At 56.7% G+C, this 27,681-nt stretch overlaps 3 protein-coding genes across 4 annotated transcripts in view; 2 read left to right on the top strand and 1 right to left on the bottom strand.

The window, feature by feature from the left end:
- Nucleotides 1-12,192, top strand: part of SHISA7 (shisa family member 7) — a 20,474-nt gene extending 8,282 nt beyond the window's left edge. The window contains exons 2-6 of the mRNA XM_031021267.2: nucleotides 95-806; nucleotides 2,293-2,447; nucleotides 4,097-4,162; nucleotides 4,641-4,790; nucleotides 7,774-12,192. Coding sequence (XP_030877127.2) covers nucleotides 127-806; nucleotides 2,293-2,447; nucleotides 4,097-4,162; nucleotides 4,641-4,790; nucleotides 7,774-8,417 — 1,695 coding nt within the window. The 5' untranslated portion in view covers nucleotides 95-126 and the 3' untranslated portion in view covers nucleotides 8,418-12,192. The remainder of the gene's footprint in view (nucleotides 1-94; nucleotides 807-2,292; nucleotides 2,448-4,096; nucleotides 4,163-4,640; nucleotides 4,791-7,773) is intronic.
- ZNF628 (zinc finger protein 628) overlaps nucleotides 1-22,773 on the bottom strand; it is a 61,089-nt gene extending 38,316 nt beyond the window's left edge. Inside the window, exons 1-2 of one of the 2 annotated variants that reach the window (XM_081807336.1) lie at nucleotides 22,727-22,773; nucleotides 20,967-21,083 (exon numbers count right to left, since the gene is read on the bottom strand). The gene's annotated coding sequence lies outside the window, so the exon portion shown is untranslated. Of the gene's footprint in view, nucleotides 1-20,966; nucleotides 21,084-21,355; nucleotides 22,162-22,726 lie in introns of those variants that run through there. The other variant, XM_081807335.1, reaches the window with a different exon arrangement.
- Nucleotides 22,774-22,864: 91 nt separating this feature from the next.
- On the top strand, nucleotides 22,865-27,288 carry UBE2S (ubiquitin conjugating enzyme E2 S). Its single transcript, XM_006748596.3, has 4 exons — nucleotides 22,865-23,062; nucleotides 23,679-23,826; nucleotides 25,161-25,351; nucleotides 26,817-27,288. Exons 1-4 carry the CDS (start codon nucleotides 23,060-23,062, stop codon nucleotides 27,135-27,137), a joined length of 663 nt encoding a protein of 220 aa, XP_006748659.1. The 5' UTR covers nucleotides 22,865-23,059; the 3' UTR covers nucleotides 27,138-27,288.
- Nucleotides 27,289-27,681: the final 393 nt, after the last annotated feature.

The raw sequence follows: 27,681 nt of genomic DNA, 5'->3' as shown, positions 1-27,681 counted from the left end.
CCTTCCTCACCCTGTCCGGCCACCCATCCCCACATCTCTGCACCTCTGGCCATCTGTCCCGCGCCCACAGCTCCCGTCTTGTTTCTCCCCTCAGCCGGCGGCCCCGTCCGACCTCCTGCGCGCCCCATGCCGTCCCTCCTGCTCCTCGGGACCCTCCTGCTCCTGGCCTCGACCGCCCGCCAGGCCGGGGCGCGCCCGTCCAACGCCACAAGCGCCGAGCCCCCGGGCCCGCTGCCCGCCCTGCTGGCGCACCTGCGGCGCCTGACCGGGGCGCTGACCGGCGGCGGGGGCACTGCGGGCCCGGGCGCCAACGGCACCAGGACCAGCCCCGCGAGCGGGACAGGCGCGGCGGCGCGGGCGCCCCCTCCCGCCGAGCTCTGCCATGGCTACTACGACGTTATGGGCCAGTACGACGCCACCTTCAACTGCAGCACGGGCTCCTACCGCTTCTGCTGCGGCACCTGCCACTACCGCTTCTGCTGCGAGCATCGCCACATGCGCCTGGCGCAGGCCTCCTGCTCCAACTACGACACGCCGCGCTGGGCCACCACGCCGCCGCCGCTGGCCGGGGGCGTCGGGGGTGCTGGGGGTGTGGGCGGGGGGCCTGGGCCCGGCCAGGCGGGGTGGCTAGAAGGGGGCCGGGCGGGGGGTGCAGGGGGGCGCGGGGGCGAGGGCCCCGGGGGCAGCACGGCCTACGTGGTGTGCGGGGTCATCAGCTTCGCCCTGGCGGTGGGCGTCGGCGCCAAAGTGGCCTTCAGCAAGGCGTCCCGTGCGCCCAGGGCGCATCGGGAGATCAACGTGCCCAGGTATGTGAGCGCTGGGGCCCTAGCTGAGTGGGGCCTGGGGGCGGGGCCTGGGCAGTGAGAGGTGGAGCCATCTGGTGAGGGCGTGGCTACAGGGGTGCCTGTGCAGGTTCAGAGACGCGGGAGGCCTCCACCGCGAGCCTGGGCGCGGAAGCCTAGGGATATGGGCGGGCCCTAGGGATAGGCGACAGAACGGGCCTGGCTGCGGAGTGACGGGTGAGGCTCAGGCCTTCATTCGCCCAACAAATTATTTTTTGAGCACTTTCTGTGGGTCAGCAGCTGGGGATACAGCAGTGAAAAAACAAGGTCCCTGCCCTGCTGGGTAAACCCGACTTCCAACCCCAGGTCTGCTGCCTGCGGTCTGCGTGACCCTGGGCCTGTCCCTCCATTTGCTTGCCTGTAAAGTGGGCCTAATAACTGTTCCCCATCCATTCAGACTGTAACGAAGATTAACTGAATTGATTCATGTCGAGTCTTGGCACATGGTAAGCCCTCAATAAATGTTGGCTGCCATTATCATTAAACGTTAGTGGTGGAGAGAGTACGCAAGCAACCACATATGCAATATAAATTTAGGTATTGATAACCGCTGTGAAGAAAAGAAAGCAGCGTAACAGGTAGAGAGTGGGGGCCGAGGGTGTTGCTTTATGCGAAGTGGTCAGGAAAGGGACCTGGAGCGGAGACCTGAGGGGAAGGAGCAAGCCAAGCAGGGATCTGTGGGAAGGGCATTCCAGGCAGAGGGAACAGCGCGTGCAAGGGCCCTGGTGGGAGTACTTGCAGGACAGTGAAGGGGCCCATGAAGCTACAAAGCACTGGGCGTGGAGCAGATTTAATCTGAGAGTGATGGGGGAGCCTCTAGAGAGCCCTGAGCTCCGGCGCGAAGCCATCTGATAATTTCAAGGTTCCTGGGCTGCGTGTGTGCGGCCGGACTGCAGGGGACAGGGGAGGAAGCGGGAGACCCGTTAGGACACTAGCAATGAGCCAGGTGAGAGCAGGTACCGGGAGCAGCACTGGTGGTGAGAAGTGTCCCGTTGGGGATTTATTTTGGAGGTCGAATCTGCAGGACTGCTGAGGAGCATGAAAGAACAACAGGAGTCAGGGGTGATTCTAAGGTTTTCGGTCGCATAGCCGGACGAATGGGGCACACTTTATCACCATGGGACGGCTGTAAAAGGAACGGGAGTGAGGTCCCAAGTTCAGGGTGGGGCAGGTGCCCAGTGGGGACGATGTGGGAAGGACCACAGGGGGGTTGGGTCCAAATGAATTGAGGAAGGGGCTGTTTCAAGCAAGAAATACGGTGGGAGGAACCTTGGGGTGGGCGGCGCTCAGCTTGACATTAGCGATGGGCGTGGCCAAAGGCGAGGAGCCCGGGGCGAACTGACAAGACTCCCCCAGAGGGAGAACAGGGAGGGAAAAGAAGCCTGAGCCCTCCCTCTCCCTGCCCCCACCCACGTCCCCAGGCCGCTGACCGTCGCTCTGCCACCTCTAGGGCTCTGGTGGACATTCTGAGGCATCAGGCGGGGCCTGGGACCCGCCCGGACCGGGCACGAAGCAGCTCCTTGACCCCGGGGGTCGGGGGCCCCGACAGCATTCCCCCGAGGACGCCCAAGAACCTCTACAACACCGTGAAGCCCTCCAATCTCGGTGAGTGGGACCTGGGAGTTGGGGCTGCAGCTGCGGCCTCTGGCCACGCCCACCATACATGTAGCCCCGCCCTCCCAGATACCCCCGCCTCCCCGTTGCCCAGGCCCTGCCCCCAGTCCTCTAGACCCCGCCCTCCCGGATAGCCCCACCTCCCGCTGCCCAGGCCCCGCCCCCAGTCCTCCAGCCCCGCCCTCCCCGGATAGCCCCACCTCCCGCTGCCCAGGCCCCGCCCCCAGTCCTCCAGCCCCGCCCTCCCCGGATAGCCCCACCTCCCGAGGCCCAGGCCCTGCCCCTAGTCCCATCCACCGGCCTCTGCCATCTCTGAACCATTACGGGTGGGTGCCATGGACGCCGGGGTGATTTAAATTTATACATTCTCAGCCCCTGCACTTGAGAAAGTCCGTGTCTGAGCTCCCAACAGCTCACAAGAAACTCACAAGAAAGTACCTAATAACTGCATTGGAACGTGTCCCGAACCAGACAGCCTGGGTCTGAATCCTGGCTCTGCCACCGCCGACTGGGGCAAACCGTTTCACCTGTCTGGGCCTCAGTGTCCTCACCCATGAAACCAGGAGCACAACAGCACTCACCTCACAGGGTTATCGTAAAGGTCAAGTGAACCAATGACCGAAGGCTTAGAGCAATGCCTCACACAGAAAAAGCGCCATACAAATAGGAGCAGTTATTAGTGTTCTTCTATTTTATGATGAGTTCATCAGTGGGGAAGCCCAGGGAGCTGGAACGGGTTAGAGGAGGAGGAAGGCTTCCCCCAGGCAATGCTATTTGAGCAATGGACTGGAGGGTGAGGGGGTTACTTGGGCCAACGGAGCTCAGGACGGCTGAAGCAGAGTTTGCGGGCCAGGGAGAGGGTGTGCAGACACCTCGGGAAGGACCTGAGCACCAGGCTGGGCTGAGGAGCTCTGCCTTTGTCCTGATGGCAGTGGGAAGCCATGGTAGAGTTTAGAGCAGGGATGGGCAACAAAGTCAAAAGTGAGTGGAAGAATGATCTTTCTGGAACCCGTGTGAAGGGGGAGGGATGAGACGAAGAAGGCCCAGGGGGAGGGTGGATGGTACTCCACGCTGGACAAGGCCTGGGCTGGGGTCAGAAATGGAGGGGAAGAGGTGGGTTTGAATAGTAGTAATAAAGAGCAGACATTTGAGGCGGATCTTGAGGGGTAAGTAGCAGTTCTTCAGGCAAAGAAGGAAAGGAAGGAATTCCAGGCGGAGAGAATAGCATAACAACATGTGCAAAAGCCCTGTGGCAGGACTGAACTAGGCTCCTTCAGGCAAGGCATCAGCTGGAGCCAATCTAAGCCAAGTAATTCCTGGCTTAGATTTTGTCCTGTGGGTGACAGCCAGACATGGAAAGAGTTTGCAACAGCAGAGGGGCAAGGGCAGGGGCAAGTGTGGGTGTCAGGAATACTACCCTGGGGGGCTGATCTTGAAGAGGGGGCTGGCCAGATGGCCAGAAGGCTGATTTGATGGTCCAGGAGGGAGAGGCAGGTCAGAGCAGAGATTCAGGAGGTAGCAGGGATCAGAGCTGGGGACAAAGTGGACGTGAGTGGAAATCCTTCCGCAATACCAGGACAGCAGCACCAGCTGGGAGTGAGGGATGACAGTAACGCCACTTCCTTTCTTGGTCCCCACAGATAATCTGCACCACAACTACCTGCACCTCAACGTCAACAGCCCCAAGCACCATGCCACCACGATGGGTACGGACTAGGGCTGGGCTGTGGGGAGGACAAGGCTCCTTTCCTTCCCTGCCTTGTACTGAGCCTGAGCTGGGGGCCCAGGACAGAGCAGGCATGAGACCCTGTGAGCCCTGACCCCCCAGTCTAGCCAGGTAACCAAGCTAGCCTCGGCTGCCCAGTTTGAACACCAGAAGTGGTCATCTCCCTCACACCTGGGTTGGTGGGAAGATGAATGGAGTGGACTGCCCCTCCAGCCTGGGGCCAGGCACATGGCAGGTGCCGAGCAAGAGCTAGCTGCCTCTCTTCCTGTGACATGACCTGCTGCCCCAGCAATGAGCCTGTCTCCTGAGGGGGGGGGGATGAATACGGGGGTCCTGGACTGCTGGTGCTCTGAGGGGCTGGAGTCCCTGGTTTCCACTCCCTAAGGGGCTGGGGGCTGGAACTGCTGGGTCTGAGGGAGAGGGGCTGGGCTGACCCCTGCCATGCCCCTCTGCCCCAGATTGGCGCGCCATTCCACCACCCAGCCCCTCCTTGCACTACTCCACGCTCTCCTGCTCACGGTCCTTCCACAACCTCTCGCATCTGCCCCCGTCTTACGAGGCTGCTGTAAAATCTGAACTCAACCGCTACTCCTCCCTCAAGAGACTGGGTGAGTCCCAGGAAGGGGAGGGGCACAGGCAATGGGGTGGGGTGAAGAGCCAGGGCCTGGGTTCAGAATGGTGGAGAGTGGCCCAATTGACACTGAAGGTGCTTTTTTTTTTTTTTTAATGTTATGTTAGTCACCATACATCATTAGTTTTTTTTTTGTTTGTTTTTTAAAGATTTTATTTATTTATTTAATTGACAGAGAGACAGCGAGAGAGGGAACACAAGCAGGGGGAGTGGGAGAGGGAGAGGGAGAAGCAGGCTTCCGGCTGAGCAGGGAGCCCGATGCGGGGCTCGATTCCAGGACCCTGGGATCATGACCTGAGCTGAAGGCAGTCGCTTAACCAACTGAGCCACCCAGGCACCCACATCATTAGTTTTTGATGTGGTGATCCATGATTCATTGTTTTCATAAAACACCCAGTGCTCCATGCAGTACTTGCCCTCAATGACCATCACCAGGCTAACCAATCCCCCCCTCCCCTCTAAAACCCTCAGTTTGTTTCTCAGAGTCCATAGTCTCTCATGGTTCATCTCTCCGTCCGATTTCCCCCCCTTCATTTTCCCTTCCTTCTCCTAATGTGACACTGAAGGTGCTTTTTAAAAATGCAGATTCATGCTCTCCTAAGATCTATTGTATTCATCAGGACCTGTATTTACAATTAACAGAACTTAAGCAAACAAAAAATTTTTTTAAAGGCAACTACATTAGCTGGATAATGGAAAGTCTCTGAATCATGAGCTTCAGGTATGGCTGGATCCAGGAGCTCAAAAGCTGTCTCCAGGATTCGATATGTCTCAGCTCTGCTAAATGGTGGGCTGGCTTCATTTTCAGACAGATCCTTCCTTAGTGGTGGCAAAGAGTGACCTGAGGAATTTCAGGGTGCCATTCTACCAGCAGGAAAGCATCTTTCCCAATGATTCCAGCAAAAATCCCAGGTCTGGAGCCTACTGGCCCAAACTGGGTCACATGCTTGTCCCTGAACCAATCACTGTGACTCCAGACATTTCTGGGTCAGTGGCAGTAGCCTTCAGACATTTTTAAATTGAGAGCCACATTAAGAAATGCTTTTTAGGGGCGCCTGGGTGGCTCAGTCGTTAAGCGTCTGCCTTCGGCTCAGGTCATGATTCCAGGGTCCTGGGATTGAGCCCCGCATCGGGCTCCCTGCTCGGCCGGGAGCCTGCTTCTCCCTCTCCCACTCCCCCTGCTTGTGTTCCCCTCTCTCGCTGTGTCTCTCTCTGTCAAATAAATAAAAAATCTTTAAAAAAAAAAAAAAAAGATAACCCTTTAAAAAAAAAAAAAGAAATGCTTTTTATATTATCACCCATGAGACACATGTATATATGCATATTTTTTAATTACAGGAAAAAATCTGAAACTTGTTATTATGAACTTTTTCAAACATACCCAGCATTAGAGGAAATTGTAAAATGAATCCTCATGTCCCCATCACTCAACTTAAAATGAGCAACATTTTGTTAATCTATACTCCCTTTGCCCCAGTTTTTGGTGGATTGTTTCATTTTTTACTTTTTTTAAAATTTTATTTTATGTTATGTTAATCACCATACATTACATCATTAGTTTTGGTTTTTTTAAGATTTTTATTCATTTTTTGACAGAGAGAGAGAGAGCAAGAGAGGGAACACAAGCAGGGGGAGTGGGAAAGGGAGAAGCAGGCTTCCCCGCTGAGCAAGGAGCCCGATGCGGGGCTCGATCCCAGGACCCTGGGACCATGACCTGAGCCGAAGGCAGACGCTAAACGACTGAGCCACCCAGGCACCCTACATCATTAGTTTTTGATGTAGTGATCCATGATTCATTGTTTGCATATAACACCCAGTGCTCCACTCAATATGTGCCCTCTTTAGTACCCATCACCAGGCTAACCCATCCCCCCACCCTTTTTTACTTTTTTTTTAAGATTTATTTTGAGACAGAGAGGGAGAGTGGGGAGGAGTAGAGGGAGAGAGAATCTCAGGCCAACTCCAAGCTCAGTGCGGAGCCGACATGGGCGGCGCTCAATCCCACAACCCTGAGATCAGGATCTGAGTGGAAACCAAGAGCCAGACACTCAACCCACTGTGCCACTGAGGCACCTCTTTGCTGGATTATTTTAAAACAAACCCTAGGTATTGTCACTGCATCCATTAATATTTCCGCAACACAAATTAACTGAAATAAAAACTTTATGAACTGGTACTCACCCTTATTCCCCTATTATGTGTATGCTTTCTTTCTCTTTTTTTTTTTTTAAGATTTTATTTATTTGACAGAGAGAGAGCACAAGCAGAGGGAGCAGCAGAGGGAGAGGGAGAAACAGGCTCACTACTGAGCAAGGAGCCCGATGTGGGACTCAATCCCAGGACCTCAGGATCATGACCTGAACCGAAGGCAGAGGCTTAACTGACTGAGCCACCCAGGGACCCTTAGATACTTTCTTTTTTATGTAACTTTTAAAAATCTTTTTCCCCACCAACGTCCTTAATCTTTTTTTTTTATTATTGATTTTTTAAGTAATATCTGCACCCAATATGGGGCTCAACTCAGGACCCGGAGATGAAGATGGGGATGCTTTACCGACTGAGCCAGCCAGGAGCTCCTGTGTGGATGCTTTCTGATAATTTTTTATTCTATTTCATTTTCAAAATGCCAGTCACCATCCACAAAACTGACTTCATAACCCATGAATAGGTCACATTTCCAAGTTTGGAAGAAAAAAAAAAAAAAAAAGGAAGTCGCCCCACATCTACCGGCTCACCATCGTGTGTGGGGCCTAGGAATCTGCATTTTGGTCACATAGCTAGCCTGATTGTTTCGACTGGTTGCAATGTGGGACTCAGCCACCTGTTCCCAGGCTAATGACCAGGGCATTCTGGTGATGTCTGGGGTCCTTGTGGGGGTGGGATGTACCGAAGCCAGGGGATGGGGGAGGTTGTGGGCTGGCTGAGGACTTACCTCTATGGCTTTTCCCCCCTTCCCCCAGCTGAGAAGGATCTGGACGAGGCCTACCTGAAGCGCAGGCACCTGGCGGAGATGCCCCGCGGGACGCTGCCCCTGCATACCCTTCGGCGACCCGGCACGGGGGGCGGCTACCGCATGGATGCCTGGGGCGGCCCGGAGGAGCTGGGCCTGGCGCCCGCGCCCAACCCGCGGCGGGTCATGTCCCAGGAGCACCTGCTGGGCGACGGAGGCCGGTCGCGCTACGAATTCACCCTGCCGCGCGCGCGCCTTGTGTCGCAAGAGCACCTGCTCCTGTCGTCGCCCGAGGCCCTGCGCCAGAGCCGGGAGCACCTGCTGTCGCCCCCGCGCAGCCCCGCGCTGCCCCCGGAGCCTGCCGCCCGCGCGGGCCTGGCCGCGTCCCATTCCAACTTGCTGCTAGGACCCGGGGGGCCCCCCACGCCGCTGCACGGGCTGCCCCCGCCGCCCGGCCTGCACGCGCACCACCACCACGGCCTGCACGGCTCCCCGCAGCCTGCCTGGATGTCGGACGCCGGCGGGGGAGGGGGCACGCTGGCGCGCAGGCCACCCTTCCAGCGCCAGGGCACGCTGGAGCAACTGCAGTTCATCCCCGGCCATCACCTGCCCCAACACCTGCGCACGGCCAGCAAGAATGAGGTGACGGTCTGAGGCCAGGCCCGGGGGCTTGCGGGCTGCGGCCTCGCCGGCCCCCATCCCAGCCTGGATTCCCCAACACACTCTAGGGGCCTGGGACCCAGGATCAGCCTGTGGGCAGGGGACTGCCTCCGAGGACACTGCTTTGGATGAAATTGTCACCGGAGACAAAACCTCCTTCTGGGATGTCATGGTAGATAAGATCCCTCCTCCTATGTCACTGTTTGAGGCAAGGCCTCTTTCCCATGACGTTATCACAGAGGAAGAGCCCTGCCTGTGAGGTCATCACTAGTGAAAATGTCTGTGTTCTGTGATGTCATCACAGGGACAAAACTTTCTTCCCATGAATTCATCACAGAGGAATAGGCCCACCCCTGAGGTCACCGCTAGAGGCCATGTCTCTGTTCCACGAAGTCATCACAGACTTTCTCCCTGTGATGTCACAGCAGAGACAATGCCTTGTCCTATGACATCATCCCTAGAGACAAAGATTCCTTCCTGTGAATGTCATTGCAGAGACACATCTCACCCTGATGATGTCATGTCTGGCACCAAAAGGCCTCTCGTGACATCATCACCACCAGGAAAATGTTTTCTTCCAGAGAAGCTGTCTCTGTCTATGATGTTGTCACTACAGACAAAGCCATCTTCCTGGGACACATCGCAGGGGAAAGGTCTTGCCAACTGTGTCCTCCCTGTACGTACGACCTTTCCACAACACTGTCACAGGGACTCTGCCTCCTTCCTGTGATGCCATCTCCAGAGAAGGTGCCTTGCCCTATGACATGATCAGAGGGACTGTGCCTCTTCCCATGATGTCATCACGAGGGATGATAGCCCGCTTCTGTGGTCTCACCTCTGGACTCTGCCTGTCCTGGGGTGACGCTCTAAGACACCTCCATGCCAGGTCATGAGAAGGCAGGGCATGCCCCAAATCCATGGCAACCCTGGGGTCACCAGAGAAAGTGCTCTGACCTGAGGAGTTGTCTGAGGGAATGTCATCACTGGGGAGGCAACCCCAACTGCAGAGGTCTCCATCGGGATGAATGGTCTGACTGTAGGTTGCTAGCAACGGGCCCCCACTGAGGTTCTGTCCCAATGCTGTGATGTCATCACCAGAGACCCTGCCTGCTCTGGAGGGCCATCACTTGTGATGATGTCACCAGAGTTTCTGCCTTGTCCTGCCATGACTTAACTTGGTCACTCCTTTCCCTGACACCAGGGACATGCTCTGCAGGATCTCCACCAGACCCTCCCTCTAAAGGGTGGTTGGGCCTCAGATCCCACCCTGTGCAGTGATGTCACCTCCTGTGTGACTCCTGGAGGACAGGACTCCCAGACTGGCTTCTGCTCCCAAGGAGGCCACTCTGGCCCACCAGCCTCCCAGAGTCCTGGGACTCATAGTGGCCCAAAGGCTGGTGTCACATCTTTCTGCCATAACTAGAGACATCGTCGCCTCTATCAACAAACTCCTGGCTTCCTGTTGGGGGTGAGGTGGGATGGGGTTGGTTGGGGTGTGCCCACTATTAATTTTGCTGATGATATCATCAGTACCATAAGACTTCCACCACTCATGATGGCATTGTACCTGGGGTCAAATGCTAACCATGCCTGACGATGACATCATTTCCCAGGATTCCCTATGACCTATGGTGTCTTCATCTCCCAGGATCTACCACACCATTGTATCATCATCATCTCCTAGGATCCACTACGACATATTATGTCATTACCTTCCAGAATCCTCTATGGCTGATGGTAACATCCTCTACCAGGATCCACTAGTACTGATGATGCCACCATTTCCACAGTCCCTGATAATTGTGGTGTCATTACCTCCCAGGATCCACTTCAACCATGATGTCATCACCTCCCAGGAACCATGAGAACCAATGGGGTCATCATCTCCCAGGATCCACTCCAACCATGATGTCATCACCTCCCAGGATCCACTTCAACCATGGTGTCATCACCTCCCAGGAACCATGAGAACCAATGGGGTCATCACCTCCCAGGATCCACTTCAACCATGGTGTCATTATCTACCAGGATCCACCATAACCATAGCATCATCATCTCCTAGGATCCATGACACCAAAATGTGTCCTTTACTAGGATTCACTTCAACCATGCATCATTATCTTCCAGGATCCATCATCTTGAGTGTCAAGTACTACAATGGCTGTATTTCAATTGTTTTCTGGGGTCCCATGGCACCTATAACTGTTCCCTTAAGGGGAACTAGCACAATACACACCATTTTCCCATTCCTTCAAAAAGGGAATAGGTGGGGGTCCCTCTGATGACATCATCCTTAGCCCCTTCTTAATGATGTCACTGCCTCCCTCCTGACTTGAGCTGATGCCTGCATCAACCCCACCACAGACCTGGTCTTGGCCAGACTCCATCACCCCCTGGTGAGGGCATCCAGGCCCCTCCCAATAACTCACCACCCTTCACCCATCTCATCGGTGACAGGGTCAACACAGAAAACTTTTATCATCACGGGGGAGGAGTGGGATGGGCTTCACAGTCCTCAGGTGACATCACTGCCCCTGTGACCTGGACCCCCACCCAAAACAGCACTCCATTGGCTTGGGCCAAACTCTCCTCAGAAACCCCATGGGCTGGGTGGACAGCTGCTGACTTCCCTGGGGCCTTCACTCATGTCTCCTGCTGGCCTGGTCCTGGAGCAGGCACATCTGGAGGGCCATGGCCACTGCCAAGGCCATGGGGGGGGGGGGTGCTCTGCATCATCTCAAGATGGTGGAGAAGCAGCATTCTCTCCTTATCTTCCCCTCACACACCAGGGAGCCTCCAGGGGTTTTGGGGATTCCTCAACACCCAATGCACAATTTGCCCCAATTCTCTTTGTATATAGCCATGTTGCGGGGGGGCGGCCATTCCCCCACTCTTAAAGGGCTACATACCCCCTCCCCAGCCCCCAAGGCAAGGTGAGGGGGTTCTTCTCCCTCCTCCGGGCCGTCCCCCTCCCTCTTCTGTCTCCCCCCAAATACTGGCACCTCAGCTCACCCCTTCTCGTCAGGAGCCTGGGGCAGATAATGCCCTCAGCTCCCAGCACCCAGGGGAACTGGGGAGCTACCCCAATCTACCTGGGCCCCATGTCCATGCTTCTAGCTGCTCCTGTGGGCTCCCCACAGTCCCATCCAGGGCCTCCCCATGCCCAGCGCCCCTCAGGCAGACTGTGACTTCCCCCAGAAAGGAGCCAGCTTGAGCGCCTGCCCCCTTTCACACCCCGTTCCCTCTGCTCACCATCCCCACTGAGCACTCAGCTTTCCCCAGCCACCTGGAATACAGGGGCTTGGGGCCTTTCAGCTTTCGTACACCCCCCACGACTTGCTGTCTCCTGGCCTGGATTCCAGGTATCTTGTTCCCCTCCCCCCACTCACTCTGCCACAGGCTGCCTGACCTTGGGGCCTTGATCTCTGATCTCAAATAAGCCATAGTGGGGAGAGGTCTCAAGGGGGTGAGGAAGTGGGCTTGTCCTGCCTGATCCCCCTCGATGCTTCCAGAGCTGGGACCTCGCCATCTGAGTCTTCCGCCCCCTGATAAACCGGCACTCGCCGCGCACTCACACACACACCCCGTTGTGGGAGGGGCGGGGGAGGGGTGCAGAGAGAAGATAACCAGTTCTAGACCAGAAGACTCTCCACAGCTTCTTTATCCCTCCCTCTCCCTGCTCAACACCAAACTCTTCCCCCAGTCCCTTGGTGAGGACAGCGGCAGAGTGGCAACTTGGTATTTTTTGGAATAAACAGATGTTTCCTGAGCCCGGGTCTCAAGGTTTACTGTCGGGAAGAAATGGGCTTCCACCTCCGTGCTTCTGTCACTGGGGAGTCCCCTGCGTGGCCGAGGTGGGGGGCAGGCATCTAGGAGTCTTTATGGGTGGTCAGGGCTGCCCCTGAGTCTGCCCCCAAGCCCAGAGCCAGGGATGGAGCGTGGCGCCTTTACGTCCTCGGCATCTTCCTAAGAAAGCCTCTTCTCTCTGCATTTCAGCATGTGTTTGCGTCTCCTCTTCGCGTTCTGTGGCCCAGTCTCACTGCAGTGGGGTGCTCTGGTAGTTTGCTGGGGCTGCTGTGACAAGCATCCGAAGCAACAGCAACGGGCCACCTGCTGGTTCCTTTCGAGGCCAGTGGGAGAGCTGGTGCTGGGCCTCTCCCCCAGCTCTCTGCTCAGCTGCCACTGGCTGGCACCCTCCACATGCACATCACCTTCTCTCTGTCCTTCCTGTCTCTGTGCACAAATTCCCCCAAAGTTGATGAGGACACCAGTCCTGTTGGAATGGGGCCCACCCTCAGTGACTTCTACTCTCAATCATCTGCAAAGACCCTATTCCCAAGTAAGGTCACATTCACAGGTCCTGGAGGCGAGGACTTCCATAGCTCTTTGAGGGGGCGTGATTCAAGCCAGAACGGGGCTGTGGCATGGCACCGTTCATTCAAATACCAGCTTTTATGAAAACCAGGAAGCATTTCTCCCAGGGCATTAAGATACTAGTGTAGTGACGGTAAGAGCTGCCCCCCTCCCCATCTTAGTGTCTTGACTGTAAACCACAGTAGAGAGAGGAGATGCCTCAGGCTTGGCTTTATGGACTTTAGGACACCTCTCCCCTAGGGGCACCCAAGTGTTTGTTGAGAATTGTAGGCTTCCATCTTGCACTGAAGGGCTCATTTGCACATCCCTCTGGGTGTGGGTTGTGCACGTTCATTTCAGTATTGACTTTATCATTAAGAAAACCCCTTCCTGGGGTGCTTGGCTGGCTCAGTAGGGGGAGCATGTGATTCCTGATCTCAGGGTTGTGAGTTTGAGTCCCACGTTGCGTGTAGAGATTACTTAAAAATAAAATCTTAAAACAAAAAAAGAAAAGAAAACCCTTTCCTCTCTGATGCATTTAAGTGTTTCCCAAATTTTAGATTTTACTCCATCACTCAAGGTTCTCCAGAAAAACAGAGCCAATAGGACATGTGTGTGTGTACAGATTCATTTTAAGGAACTGCCTCGTGATGGGGGGGGCTGGCAAATCCAAAGTCTGTAAGACAGGTCAAGGAGCTGGAAATTCAGGCAGGTCTTCTATGTTACAGCCTTGAGACAAAATTCCTTCTTCTCTGAGTTACTTCAGTTTTTGGTCTTAAGGCCTTCAACTGATTGGATGAGCTAGAATCATCTCCTTTACTTGAAGTCAACTGATAAAATTAATCACATCTACAAGGGGCTCCTGGGTGGCCCAGTCAGTTAAGCATCAGACTCTTTTTTTTTTTTTAAGATTTTATTTATTTGAAAGAGCGCAAGCAGGGGAAAGGAGCAGAGGGAGAGGAAGAAGCAGACTCCCTGCAGAGCAGGGAGCCCAACTTGGGGCTGGATCCCAGGACCCTGGGATCATGACCTGAGCCTAAGGCAGACACTTAGCCAACTGAGCCACCCATGCGCCCCAAGCATCAGACTCTTGATTTCAGCTCAAGTCATGATCTCATGAGATCTCTCTTGAGATCAAGCCCCACATCAGGCTCTACACTCAGTGGGGAGTCAGCTTGAGGTTCTCTCCCTCTGCCCCTCCCCCCAACTCTCTCTCGCTCTCTCAGATAAATACATCTTCTAAAAAAATATCACACCTACAAAATACCTCACAGCAACATCTGGACTGGTGTTTGACCCAACAAGTGGGAACATGAAATCTAACCATCACACCCTCCTTGTGCAGAGGTGCTTGCTCCTAGCTTGCTGGAGGGAGACGTGGGATCTGTGTTTGAGAAAGCCTCGTCCCCTTCAGTACAGTTAAGTGTTCACCACTGGCCAGACTGCACCTACTTGGGTGACTTGCCTGGCTAGAGATTAGTGGGGCAGGAGGGGACGCGAGTATTGCTGGTGTGCTCACTTGTAAAGCCTGGTGGTGAATGTAAGCGCTGTCTGCATAGTCTCAGAAATCACCTCTTTTCATTGATGTCTTTGTCTGCAGATGACTGGGGGTGTGCAGGTGACCATGCTGTGCATCTGAGCATGGGTTTTCTGAGCACTCAGAGATTCTCCTCCTAGAGACACAGGAGGGCTGTACTTCCCTGCCCCCTTGAGATTAGATGTGCCTTTGTGACTGGCGTGAAGTGGGAGCAGAAGTACCTTGCCAGGCAGAAGCTTCTGAGAGCCAGTGGCAGACGGATCCCCATGTTCTTCCGTTTCCCCCTGCTATGGTCACTGGCAATATTCCAGGTAATGCCTGCTCTGTCGGCCTGGGTCCCAGACAGATCCGCCAGAGCCCCGGAGTAAGGGTGCTGCCAGATGAGGACTTCAACCAAGCCTCAAAGGACATGTGGTGTGAAGGAGAAATAGCCCCGTTCCTTTAGCAACTGGGGCCTTGGGGCTACTTGTTACTGCAGCGTAGCATGGCCAATCCTGGCTGGTACGGGTGGCCTGTGGGGCGGGGGGGGGGGGGGGAGATGAATGGCGAGGGGCTCTTCAACATCTACTCTCTGTGCTTCCAGGTTTTTGGGGTCAGTGTATTGCCTATTTAAAAACAAAATCAGTTTGAGTGTAAATGTAAGTGGGGCCGGCTCTGACTGGCATCCCCCTGGCTGGGCATATGCCCGGGGGTGACTGCGAGCTGAGAGATTCCCACCCTGAGGTGGAATGCCAGGGCTCACAGGCACACAGTTTTCATTCAGCACGGCCTCTCCTTGCCAGACGCCTTCTTCATCTGTGCTCCACCAAGAAGAAGAGAGCAGTCTGATCCACACGCCCCATCCCTCAGTGGGGCCAGTCAAAGCTCAGATCTGACACGAGCATTTCTGCCTTCGTGGCCTGACAAGCACTCAATCTTCAACTGTGGCCCCTGCACAGCTATCTTAACCTGTTTGACGGGGCAGGTCTGCGGCGTCTGAATTCTCCACCAGATAATTTCGTGTTTCGAAATGATTTCAAACTTGCAGAACAGAGACAAGAATACGTCCAAGAACCCCTGTGTACCCTTCGCCCATTCACCGATTGTCAACATTTCCACACACTGCTTTAGGATTTTCTTTCCCTACAAATATCCTTTTTTTCCCTCCAGAGGCATTTGAGAGTAAGCTGCATACGTCATACCCCTTTATCCCAAAAGGGACATTTCTGAAGAACAAGGACATTCTCTTACACGTCCACAGGACAATGATCAAAACCAAGCCCTTCACACTGATAAAGTCCACGTTCAAGTTTCACCAACGGTCCCCATATTGTCCTTCAGAGCAATTTCTTTTCAGCCCCTGCTACGTGGGGACAAGCACTGCATCTGCTTACCATGTCTCCTGAGCAGTCTCTCTGCCTTTTTCATGACACTGACACTATTCTGTGCAACGTCCCTGCACCGGGCCTGAGGTTCCCTTGAGGAGAGGTCCGGGCTGTGTACATCCAGCAGGAAAATCTCAGCAGTGATGCTGACTTCTTGGGGCATCAGCGTTCGGGGAGCCCAAGCCCTCAGCCATCTGGGACTGCTGATACCAGCCTTGACCCCGTGGCTGACCGAACACCTTGGTAAACAGGAAGCACCCTGGCTGAGGGTCCTGTGATACCTCGAGGCCACTGTGCTCTTCAAACTTCCACCTGCTGCCTCAAACCTCCACGGGCGATTCTCTGGCCTGAATCAGTTGTTACTGTGGTGTTTGTCGATTGATAATTTGCTAATTTTACAATTCCTCTGGCATTTGCTAGCTTTTGCATGTGATCCTCCCAGGGAAGAGGATCCAGTCCCTTCATCACACTGTGAGACACCAGGGATTCCAACAACAACAAATTCACCCTCATTCTCAACTGCAGCAGGTTTTCCATATCCTGCAGACACGTGGAAGTCGAATATTGCAGTCCCCACCCACACACGGTTGGGTTCTTCCCGATTTTCATGACTATAAACAATACCCCAAGGGACATCTTTTGCATACCACTGGGTGTGTTCACTTCTTCCCCCCCAGGATGAGCTCTCAGGAGACGAATGTCAGAGTTGGAAGGTTTCAAAGATTTGCAACTCAGGGGCGCCTGGTGGCTGAGTCGGTGAAGCGTCCCACTCTCGGCTGTGGATCAGGTCATGGTCTCAGGGTCCGGGGATCCAGCCCCATGTCAGGTGCCACACTCAACAGGGAGTCTGCTTGAGATTCTCTCTCCCTCTCCCTCTGCCCCTCCCCACTTCTCAAATAAAATAAACAAATAAAATCTTAATAAATGAACATTTGCTACTTGTGTGGCGAGCTGCACCCTGGAAAGCCTGTCTGCTCCCACCCTTGCCAGCACCGATCTGTTGAATCTGGGTGTGCATCGGGGGACCGGTTTTACAGGCATCAAAGGAAGCCCCTTGGTGCCCGAAAGCGTGTTTGTATCCAGCGTGCAGTCGGCCCTGCTGTCTAGGATTTGTGGAGCCGAAACAAGCCAGCGGTGCGTTTCCTTACCAGTGTGTCCATCACTAGAGGCAGGCATATTCACCCAACAAGGAAGGCCACTCCCACCCCGGGGAGCTCCGACGTCTGCTCCCGGGACCTACTGCATGCCGGCAGATGCCGGGCGGAGAGACAGCAAGGCCACCAAGGGCAGAGGCCTCAGAGAGGAAGATGGAGGCGCTTGCGCACGTAAAGATGCTCAGCCACGAGGCGGGGAAAGCAGCGCACAGGAAAGATAAAGCACATGTGTCTGCCCGTGATGACGTGTATCTTGAAGACTGCTGATATTCAGGCTCATGCCCACATCAGGACACTGACAGAGGCTGCATCCCACCTGGAATGATTTCCTCCAGATTTCCACACAACGTGCTCCCTCGCTTCCTTCAAATCTTTGCTCAAATGCCTCCTTCTCGATGAAAGTCTACCCAGACCACCCGGCCTAAAATTCCCTCCCCCAGCGTTCCTGATACTCCTTATCCTGCTTTAATTTTTCCAGTAATTAGTATCATTTCATCCTTCCAACTTTTCTTACAAACTAGCCCAAGACTCTCCCAGTCTTAGAGCTGAAAGTCCCGCATCTGGGGCAAACCTGGACAGCTGACCACCCTGGCTTTCGTGCTTATGGGTTGACTATCTCTCTCGCTGCTGGAATGAAAGTCCCAGGAAGGCACTGTTTGGTTTCCTGTCTTGGTCACTGATCCATCCCAAGCACCTGGAACAGCACCTGGCAAACGGTGCTAAGAAAACAAAACAACAACAAAACAAAAACCACTTGTTGAATGAACAGGTCAGGTCCTGATGATGGTGGGGATCCAAACAAGGACCACTCAGGAGAACTGCAAACACACAGGCTCTTTGTGCAAATCTCAGTTCTAGGAATTTCTCCAGAGAAGCTCCCAACTGCGCCCAAAGATAAACGTTCAAGCGTGCTCACTGCAGCTTCTAGCCCACCAGACTCAACCTGGCGTAAACGCCCGCGGGCGGGAGAATGCGAGAAGCCGCGGCGTGCTCCTATTGAGGAGCAATGCACAGCACCTGGTCTCCACACTCCCACAGGGAGGCACGTGTGGCAACGTGTGGGAACTTGTGGGAACACGGGCTCGGACATCTCTAGGTCAACCTCCGGGTGTGGGGAGGACCCCGGGGTGCTAACAGGGGTACCTGAGGGGGTGGGAGCGTGGGGGGAGGAGGGCAAGGGCAGCACCTCCAGATTTTACTGGGTGCACCTGGGTCACTGCGTGAATTCCCCCCAAGTACCTATGTCTTTCATCACTTAATACAAATGAGCAGGGGAAATGACGATTAACTTGTGAAGCCAGAACTCAAGCTGCAGGGACAGCCTGAGCTTCAGTGTATGAGTCTCCGGGCCACCAGTATTCAGCAGCCCGCCCCAGTCTCCCACGCCGACTCAGAGGGCCATCCCTAGGCCACCTCCTGACTAGTTCTCGAGTCTGTCCCCTTCTCTCCAACTGCTATGCCACCACACCAGCCCACGCCAAGACCAACTGCTGCCAGACTTCCTGCTTCCGCTCCAGGCCTCCAATCCAGTCTACACAGCAGCCCCGAGCTAGCCTCAGTGCGAATACCAAACCCACTCACCACCCTACCCCCTCAGAACTCCTCACTGGCTCCCTAGGGCTCTAAGGAGCCTGGCCTTCAGGCCCGCAGAGCCTAGCCCCCCGCCCCCCATTCACACCCCATGCATACAACTCACCAATTTAAAGTGCACGATTCAATGGTTTTTAATCTACTCAGAGAGTCGTGCAGCCATCACAATTTTAGGACCTTTTCACCATCCGAAAAAGAAAATCTGCACCCATTAGCTACCCCCTCCCTGTCCCCCATCCCCCACACCCAGCTAGGCAGTCACTAATCTACTTTCTGTATGTATGGATTTGATGATTCTGCACATTTCATGTCAATGGGATCATAACATATGTGGGACTGGTGCCTGGGTGGCTCAGATGGTTAAGCGCCTGCCTTTGGCTCAGGTCGTGATCCCAGGGCCCGAGGATCGAGCCCCACATCAGGCTCCCTGCTCAGCTTCTCCCTCTCCCTCTGCCACCACCCTCGCTCATGATCTCTCTCTTAAATAAAATCTTTAAAACTAAAATAAAGTAAGATAAAATATGTGGTCCTTTGTGACTGGTTTCCCTCAGCATAACATTTCTGAGTCTCCTCCATCTTGTAGCATGCGTTAAGAATTCCGTTCCTTCTGGGGCGCCTGGGTGGCTCAGTCGTTAAGTGTCTGCCTTCGGCTCAGGTCATGGTCCCAGGATCCTGGGATCGAGTCCCGCATCAGGCTCCCTGCTCCGCGGGAGGCCTGCTTCTCCCTCTCTCACTCCCCCTGCTTGTGTTCCCTCTCTCGCTGTGTCTCTCTCTGTCAAATAAATAAATAAAATCTTAAAAAAAAAAATCTATAAAAAAAAAAATTCCGTTCCTTCCCACGGCCGTGTAATGCCCTGCTATGTGGCTATTACCACAGTGGGTTTGTCCATCATCAGTCAATGAGCTTCTGGGTCGTTTCCACCGTTTGGTGGTCCTGAGTAACGCTGCTATGAACATCTGTGCATGACTATTTGTGTGCACGGATGTTTTCATTCCTCTAGGGTAATACTGAGGAATAGAATACCGGGTCACATGGTAACTCAGTGTTTAAGCACTTGAGGAATTGCAAGAATGTTTTCGGAAGCAGTGGTAGCGTCTTCCCATTCCTACCAGCTGTGTGTAAGAGTTCCAATGTCTCCACATCCTCTCCGACACTCGCTAGCATCTGAGGTTTCTGTAATAACCACCCTAGTGGTGTGAAGTGGGATCTCACCGTGGTTTTAATTTGCATTTCCCTGATGGCTGATGATGTCGAGCCTTTTGTCACATGCTTATCGGCCACTGACAGATCTTTCACTGCCATCAGCGACCCTTCTCAGGCCGCTGCCCTGCCTCTGCCCTCACCCTCCTCTTCTGCACCCCGCAGTCAAGTGGACTGGAAAGACCTGAGTCCGACCGTGGCGCTCCTCTGCTCAACACCCTGTGGTGGCTCCCCGTTCCCTCAGAGAAAAGGTTTCAAAGGCCCTGTGTGATACCACCCCAACCACACACACCTCGTTCCCCCATGGCCCATCCTGTTCCAGCCACACCGGCCTCCCTTCCATCCCTCCAATGTGCTGAGCCTGTGCTCCAGCTGTTCCCACGCCTGGGAAGCTCGTCCTTGGACACACACACAGCTCCCTTCCCGCCTTCCTTCAACCCTGGGTTCCAATGACACCTGCTTGGTGAGGCCTACCCTGGCCACCTGGCTTGTAAAATTCAGCATGGCGCTCACATCACCTGGTACCCCGAGCCCCTTCCTGCTCTACTTTTTCTTCCACAGTTCCTGCTCCCTTCCATGCACCCCAAGTTTTACTTATTTGTTCGATTGTTTTATGTCTGCCTTTCCCACTACAGGGCAAAGAGGTGCCCTAAGCAGAATGGTGCCCAGCACACAGTAGGCGCTCAGTAAATGCCTGTTGAATGAATAAACACCTCCGACCTATATGGCACTCTGCTAGGGGCTGGGGAGAGTCCCTGCTGTCCTGGGGCTGGTCTACTCAGAGGTGACAAATTCTGACAGACCCGGATCAAAGAGGGTGAAGTGAACAAGCATGGGAGTGGAGGTGAGGGACGATAAGGTGATCCAAGGCCACAAGGAGGAAGAGGAGAAGACAAGGGACTCACGTCCACGTGTCCTCCAGTGAGACAGCTTGGCTGATACTGGGGACCCACAGAAAGGTGGCCCAGGGGAGAGTGTGCTTATGGCCGCCGGGGGTTTACTCAAAAGGTAGTGGGGCAGAGGACACTTGCAAAGTTTCCAGCAGGGATGGTGCGTGTCGGGATTGGGATTCCGCTGGTAAACATTGACCTACCCGAGGGCCACTCGGGGCACCACCTGCTTCTCTAGACAAAGTGTGACTGGAACACACCCCTGCCCCCCGCCTTGGTCTGCATATTGCCTAGGCCACTCGGGCTGGAGCAGAACTGAGTCCCGGGTTGGGTTTGCTGACCCCCATTTTAAGGTGACTGTTCAGGGCGCAGATGACCCTTCCCTCTCCCCCACACCAGGTCCTGTTGACTTGCACTGAACCCCATCACCTCTCCCGACCCCACGGCCACAAACCTGCTCCGCGGGCCATCACCTCCACCTGCATGGCTGCAGTCACCTCCTCTTTGGCCTCTCTGCTCCTGCCCGGAGGTCAGACAGTCATGTTCTGCTGAGAACCTCCAGCGGCTCCTCCTTGAAGGAAATAACACACTGCTTACTGGGCGGCCTGGACTTGGGACCTCCCTGCCTCTCCCCTACCTCTCTCCCCTCAGCGCCCTCCACTCGCCAGGCTCACTGACCCAGCCCTGCCAGCTTCCTGGCCGCGCCTGAAACACACGGGGTGTGATCCCCTTGCCAGGCCCCGAGCTTGCTGTTCTCTCTCCCTGAATGCTTCTCCCGTTGACCTTTCCATAGCTCAAGGTCCCCACCCTCCCTCCCTTTCTATCCTCCTGGCCCTGATGTACCCTTCTTCAGCCTTTATCGTTTCCGACAGGACCGTATATTCTTGCTTGCTTGTCTGGCTCCCCCAGGAGGGTGTGAACTCCACGACAGCAGGGGTTTCAGCCCTTTTACTCTGCTCATTCCCAAAGTATCCTGCCCGCACAGCACCAGCGCTCAAATCCGGAGTGGAATCCTACAGCGATGCACCGGACAGGGTGGTCGCAAGCAAGGGGCCGTGACCGGGCATGCAGAGGACGAACAGGGTCTGGCCCAAGGCGGTATGTGCTACCTAATAACCACCGTTCTCCTTATTTGTGTCTTTTGGACGCACTCTATCGTAGGACCCGGTTTGACTACCTTGTCCCTGCTGCTGGGACACTGCGCCCCCAGCGCAGGCCTCCAGGGGGGAGGCCGGGGGCCCGTCGGGGGACACCGCGCAGGCCTGCGGGGGGGGGGAAGGCCGGGGGCCCGTCGGGGGACACCGCGCAGGCCTGCGGGGGGGGGGGAAGGCCGGGGGCCCGTCGGGGGACACCGCGCAGGCCTGCGGGGGGGAGGCCGGGGGTCCGTCGGGGGACACCGCGCAGGCCTGCAGGGGGGACGCCGGGGACCAGTCGCAGGCAGGGCCGTGCCTCGACCTCCCTCCTGCCACCACCAGGTTGCCAGTGTCCATCTTCCACGTGGGGAGACAGAAACCCGACGCCGTGACTGACGCCTGGCCACGCTAGGCCACAGGCGGCCAAGCCCTCAAGGCCCGGCGGCCCGCTCCATCGCCCCCGCGCACGGCACGGGTCACGACGCAGTGCCCGCACAAAATGGCGCCTCGCAGAAAAATGTAGCCTACTCGCAGCGCCCACCCCCACCGCGGGCTGAGGAGCGGGCGCGGGTGGCCGCGCACACATCATTTGCATATACAAAACCGACGAATTTCGTTGGCTGCGAGGCGCTAGGCCCGCGCTAGACAAGGCCCCCATTGGTTACTCTCCATTCCTCCCCGCCCCCTGGCACCGCCTTCTCCGCCAAGGGCTGGCGCGTACGAGCCTCGTGACGCCAGTCTACGGTTGCGCTTCCCTATTGGCCAGTCAGCCTTCCATCATCAGTTTAAACCCCCCCGAGTCCCGCCCACCCTTGCCCCGTCCCGGCTCCGCGGCCGACCGTTAGTCGCGTGCGCGATTTCCTGGGCGTCAGGGCACGCGCGCGTACGCCGGGCCGAGGAGGCGTCTCATTCAAACGGCCCAATCAGCGGTCGCGTTGCCCCGCGCGTCTTTTCTCTCTCTACCCTCCCGTCTCAGCGCCCCCATTCTCCAGGGACCCCATTACGACCCCCGCGCGTCCCCATTGGCCAACCCGCCGCGCGCCCCCCTGCCCAACTTCTCCTCCTTCTTCCCGCAGCTTACGGGAGGGGAGCGAGTGCCTCGAACGCCGAGGACCGTGCGCGGTGACGTCACGGGTCGAGGCGCGCCGCTTCGGAGCCGCGGGGGGGTGTGGTCTACGGGTGGCTATAAAAGGGGGGCGGTGCGCGCGCGACCGGCTCAGTGCGGCCGGGCACTCGGGGCGGGCGGAGTTCTGAGGGCGCTGCGCGGCGGCCGGCGGAGGCAGCGGGGAGTGGAGCGGCGCCGCCGGAGCCTCTTCAGGGCCGCAGCGGCAGCAGTTGGGCCCCCCGCCCCAGCCGGCGGCCCGGAGAGCGCAGGAAGGGGGCCGGGGGGACCCGCCCCCGGCCGGCCACAGTCATGGTGAGCGCGGAGGCCAGGCCTGGGAGGGGCGGTCGGGGTTCCCCCCGGAGGAGGAGGCGGGGTCTCAGGAGCCTCTCGCGGACGGCCCGGGGAAGTGGGGGGCCCGCCTGGGGTCCCGGGCCTGGAATGGGCTCACGGGCCTTCCTGGAGGCGGGGCAGGAGCGGAGCCTGGGCGGCCCGCAGGGTCCCCGGAGGGGAAGGCCCGGCTGAGTCCCGGGGAGGGCTCAGGGGCTTTGTGGCTCGCCCGTGGGTGTTCCGAGAGCAAGGACGCTCCGCCTCCGTCTCCAGCCCCGAGCTGGGGTTTCGAAGAGGGTTTCACCAAGGTTAGGTAGGGAAGGGGACCGAGGTAGGCCTCGGGCGTACCCGGAACCATGGGGGACCGTGCCGGACGATGAGCGAGCTTTGGATGCTTCTGGAGAAGGTGGACCCATCCGCAAGCCCCTTCGAAGACACCCCCCCCACTTCTAGTGGGAGGTCAGCTTTGGACGGCCATCTGAAGCATACTGGGTGGGGGTTCTGGGACTGCAGGGTCAACACCAGGGTGGCCACTGCGTCCTTAGATCGTGCAGGAGGCCCCGGCTCGGCCAGCTACTCACCCCCTTCTCTCTGTGTCCAGAACTCCAATGTGGAGAACCTGCCCCCCCACATCATTCGCCTGGTGTATAAGGAGGTGACAACGCTGACTGCTGACCCGCCTGACGGCATCAAGGTCTTTCCCAACGAGGAAGACCTCACTGACCTGCAGGTCACCATCGAGGGCCCTGGTGAGTGTGGGATTGAAGGAGGAGGAGTGTGCTTAGAACTTCTCTTCTTCAGTGCCAGAGTAGGTCAGAAAGACAAACAGCATAGGGTTTCACTTATACGTGGAATCTAAAAAGCAAACGAACACACCAAAAAAAGCAGAACTAGAGCAAGAACAGGAAGCCCCCATTATAAGCTGAGCTCTGCCAGGTGCTGGGGACACAGCTGAGGTGGTGGTGTGCTGCACAGGGACACCTCTTACTCTCGGGGCTCACGGTTTGCAGGGCAGGACACCACAGATAACAAGTTATCGCGGATATTTTTGCTGCGGGTAGTGAGAAAACCCTGACCCCCGAGAGAGCATTTAAGGGGCGCCTTGCCGGGGTTCTCTGGAGGGTGGGCCAGATGACCGCAGACTCCTTGCTGCTGTGCCGGGGGCCCCCAGGACAGGGCAGGGAACAGGCCAGATGCAGCGTCTCAGGAGGGAACGGTAGTGACCGAGTGATCACACGCGATTGTGGAGCTATGCGGTGATACAGTGAGTTGTGTCTACGGAGTAAGCCAAGGGGTGCCACAAGCGTGGGGTGGAGGAGCTGGTCAGGGGTGGGGCAGTGGGGAGGGTGTCAGCGCTCCCCAGTAGGCCACGTCCTGAGGCAGGCGCCCTGGATACTTGGTAGAAACAGGAAGAAGAGACCGATGAAGCTTTTAGGGCTTGTAGGAGTCTGGAAGGAGGTGGGAAAGGAATCCGTTGGTGGATTTCAAGCAGATGTGAAGGCTGCACTGTTCAGCTGACGGGGAGGGGGCGGTCAGGAGACCATGGACCACTGGCGTTGGGTGAGAGGTGAAATGGCTTGGCTGGACTAGGGGTTGGGGTCAGATTCAGGAGGGGACCAGGAGGTCAGCTGCCCAGGCTACCACGGAGGGATGTGGTGACGGGGGCATGAGGAACCACTGTGGGTCTGGAACCACTCCCCCTTCTGTTGTGAGGCGAGCAAGTTGGGGGATGGGAACCATTCATTGAGATGGGCAGACGAGAAGACCATGGAGGTTACAGAACAGTCCCATCATTTGTCTGCGGGCCTTCCAAGTAGACGGTTTTCCAGAGAGCCAGTGGGGGCGAGTGTCTGCCCTTCTTGGGAAGGGGACGTGACTGGGACACTTGAGAGATGAGACATCCAGGGGTGGCTATGGGGGTCCCCTAACCTAGCCCCATCCCACTCTCAAGAATGCCTCAGTCTGGTGGAGGAGGCAGCGGGGCACTAGCCTCATAGCCAGCCTGAAGACGAGGCTTTGGGGTTTTTTTGTGGTGCCAGAGAGTCCTGAGCCTCCTAACCGAACCCCCTCTCCCTTACTGCAGAGGGGACTCCTTATGCCGGAGGCCTGTTCCGTATGAAACTCCTGCTGGGGAAGGACTTTCCTGCCTCCCCACCCAAGGGCTACTTCCTGACCAAGATTTTCCACCCCAACGTGGGCGCCAACGGTGAGATCTGTGTCAACGTGCTCAAGAGGGACTGGACAGCTGAGCTGGGCATCCGGCATGTGCTGCTGGTGAGTTCTGGGGTGGCCCAGGCGCCTCCCTCCTGGACGTCCCACTGATGTCTGAGCCGTGGTGCACGGTGTCTGTCTGAAAATCAGCCCTGAAGGAGTTGGGGGCTTCCATGTAAAAATCCAGGTTTCCAGCTGGGAAGTTCTGGAAGGATTGGCAGTGCTTGAGCCAGGACACTAAGTATGCTTGTCCAGGCTGCGTGGTGCCTGGGGCACTTTTGCTGTAGAGCAGGCGATGGGTTTGTATCCTGGGACGCTTTCCTGATGGTACAAGCCAGCATGCGGTCAGGGGTGTTGTTTCTTTCCCGAGCTAGAGTTCATGGTATCGTCAAATTCGACAGTCTAAAGTCCGTAGTTCGTTAGTTAGGCGGTGGTCACCTCTGTGGTTCTAGAATATTTTCATGAACTGTCGTTTCCCAGCCATCAGTGATTTGGCCCGCCGGGGACGTTTTGTGTTGTAAGCGTTGTATCTAGTGGGGGCAGACCAGGGGTGCTGCCTGAGGCCCCCACAGAGCCGTGTCAGCTGAGCCAGCATGGAGACGCCCGTGATCCCCACGGGTCACTAGAACAGTTAGGTCACCTACTGGCTCCGTCAGAAGAGCAGGCGACTCTTGATCTCTGGGGCGTGAGTTCAAACCCCATGTTGGGTGTAGAGCTTACTTCAAAAAAAGAAAATTTTTTGATGGAATTGCTGAGGGGCCCTGGGGCAGATGGTGGGGGGGTGGGGAAACTGAGTTTCCTGCAGGGCACTTGGGGAGGATTGAGCTCCAAGGTAAACATCCTACTCCTCCTGTCCCTGGAGTGTCAGCCGCGGCTGCTGGGGACCCTGGAGATGAGCTCACGGAGTGACTGTGTCCCCGGTGATCCCAAGGAGCTGCAGTGTGTGGGGAGCTGTGGGTGGGGCCTCTGGCTGTGGGGTCAGGGGTCCCTGATGGGCATCGCCTTGCATGTCTCAGCAGCCAGGGGAGCCGCTCTTGCTGGCCTCGTTTGCAGACAAGAAAGGTCTTGTCACCTGGTGGAGGCCATGCATGTTTTGGGCATTGCAGGCTCCCTGTCACAGTGGCTGACGTGGAGGTGGGACAGACGACCGGGGTGTCGGGGCCACCGCTGGTCCAGCCAGACCCACCTCAGGCTCCCCCAGCGCTGCCCGCCACACCTATATGGAGTCCGTGCACTTTGGGCTTTAGTTTGCTCCTCCGTGAAAAGGGGCTCGAGAAGGGAAGGGGTACTGGGACTGGCTCCCTTCCTAGATCTCCTTCTGGGTGCTCCTCAAGTACCGGCCCCCCAGTGGGCCTTTGCAGGTGACACTGAGCAAAGGGGAGGACACAGGTGTGAGCAGGGCCAGAGTCGGCTTGGGGGAGGGTGTGGAGAGCAGGGAACACCAGTGTGGAGGCCCTAAGGCTGGACTCCGGAGGCTTGGGGGGCTCCCGTGGGTGGCCCAGCCCTGACCTTGGCCTTCTCCCCACAGACCATCAAGTGCCTGCTGATCCACCCGAACCCCGAGTCGGCCCTCAACGAGGAGGCAGGCCGCCTGCTCTTAGAGAACTACGAGGAGTACGCGGCCCGTGCCCGCCTGCTCACCGAGATCCACGGGGGCGCCGGTGGGCCCAGCGGCGGGAGCGCCGAGGCCAGCAGGGCCGTGGCCAGTGGGGGTGCGGCCCCCTCCACTGACCCCATGGGCCCGGGAGGGGCCGACGGTCCCATGGCCAAGAAGCATGCGGGCGAGCGGGATAAGAAGCTGGCGGCCAAGAAAAAGACGGACAAGAAGCGGGCACTGCGGCGACTGTAGTGGGTTTTTCTCCCAGCTCTACCCCCTCCCCCTGACCCCGACCCCCGACCCCCAACGCTGTCTCTAAGTTATTTAAATTATGGCTGGGGTGGGGGAGGGTGCGGGGGCACTGGGACCTGGATTTGTTTTTCTAAATAAAGTTGGAAAAGCAGCTGCTCTGCCTCACAGACACCCCAGGACCGCTGCCTCAGCCACACTGGTCCCCCTGGCCCTGGAAGTGCGTGCGTGGACTTGCCGTGCGGGGAGTGGCGGGGGTCGGCCGCGGGGGAGGAGGGAGCCCCGTGTCCCAGCTGAAGGCGGGGGAGCTGGGCCTGCTCTCCATCACGTTTGCCCTTGTTCTTTCCTGAACTAGGTGTGTGACTTGGCAGGCTCCCTGCCTGGGACGGCCAGGTGACAGGTGTGGGGCCAGCTGCTGGCAGCTCAGCACCTGATCCAGCTCAGGGTAGCAAACCATGTTCCATGTGTGCTTCTGCATCCCAGGCCTCAAACGACACCCGTCCAACCCTTTCTGTTGCTCTGTGGCCCGGGCGTGGCGAGCTGGCCA

The sequence above is a fragment of the Leptonychotes weddellii genome, chromosome 16 (assembly GCF_054177405.1).
Source record: "Leptonychotes weddellii isolate Sample4059 chromosome 16, ASM5417740v2, whole genome shotgun sequence".
NCBI classification, from domain to species: Eukaryota; Metazoa; Chordata; class Mammalia; order Carnivora; family Phocidae; genus Leptonychotes; species Leptonychotes weddellii.
Note: the sequence above shows the minus strand (reverse complement) of the source record. Positions and strands in the feature narration are given on the sequence as shown.

What these genes read in the sequence shown, in the direction of transcription:
- UBE2S (XM_006748596.3), top strand. An exon ending in GGTCACCATCGAGGGCCCTG is followed by an intron (nt 23,827 to 25,160) that starts GTGAGTGTGGGA and finishes CCCTTACTGCAG; the next exon opens with AGGGGACTCCTTATGCCGGA. An exon ending in GCATCCGGCATGTGCTGCTG is followed by an intron (nt 25,352 to 26,816) that starts GTGAGTTCTGGG and finishes TTCTCCCCACAG; the next exon opens with ACCATCAAGTGCCTGCTGAT.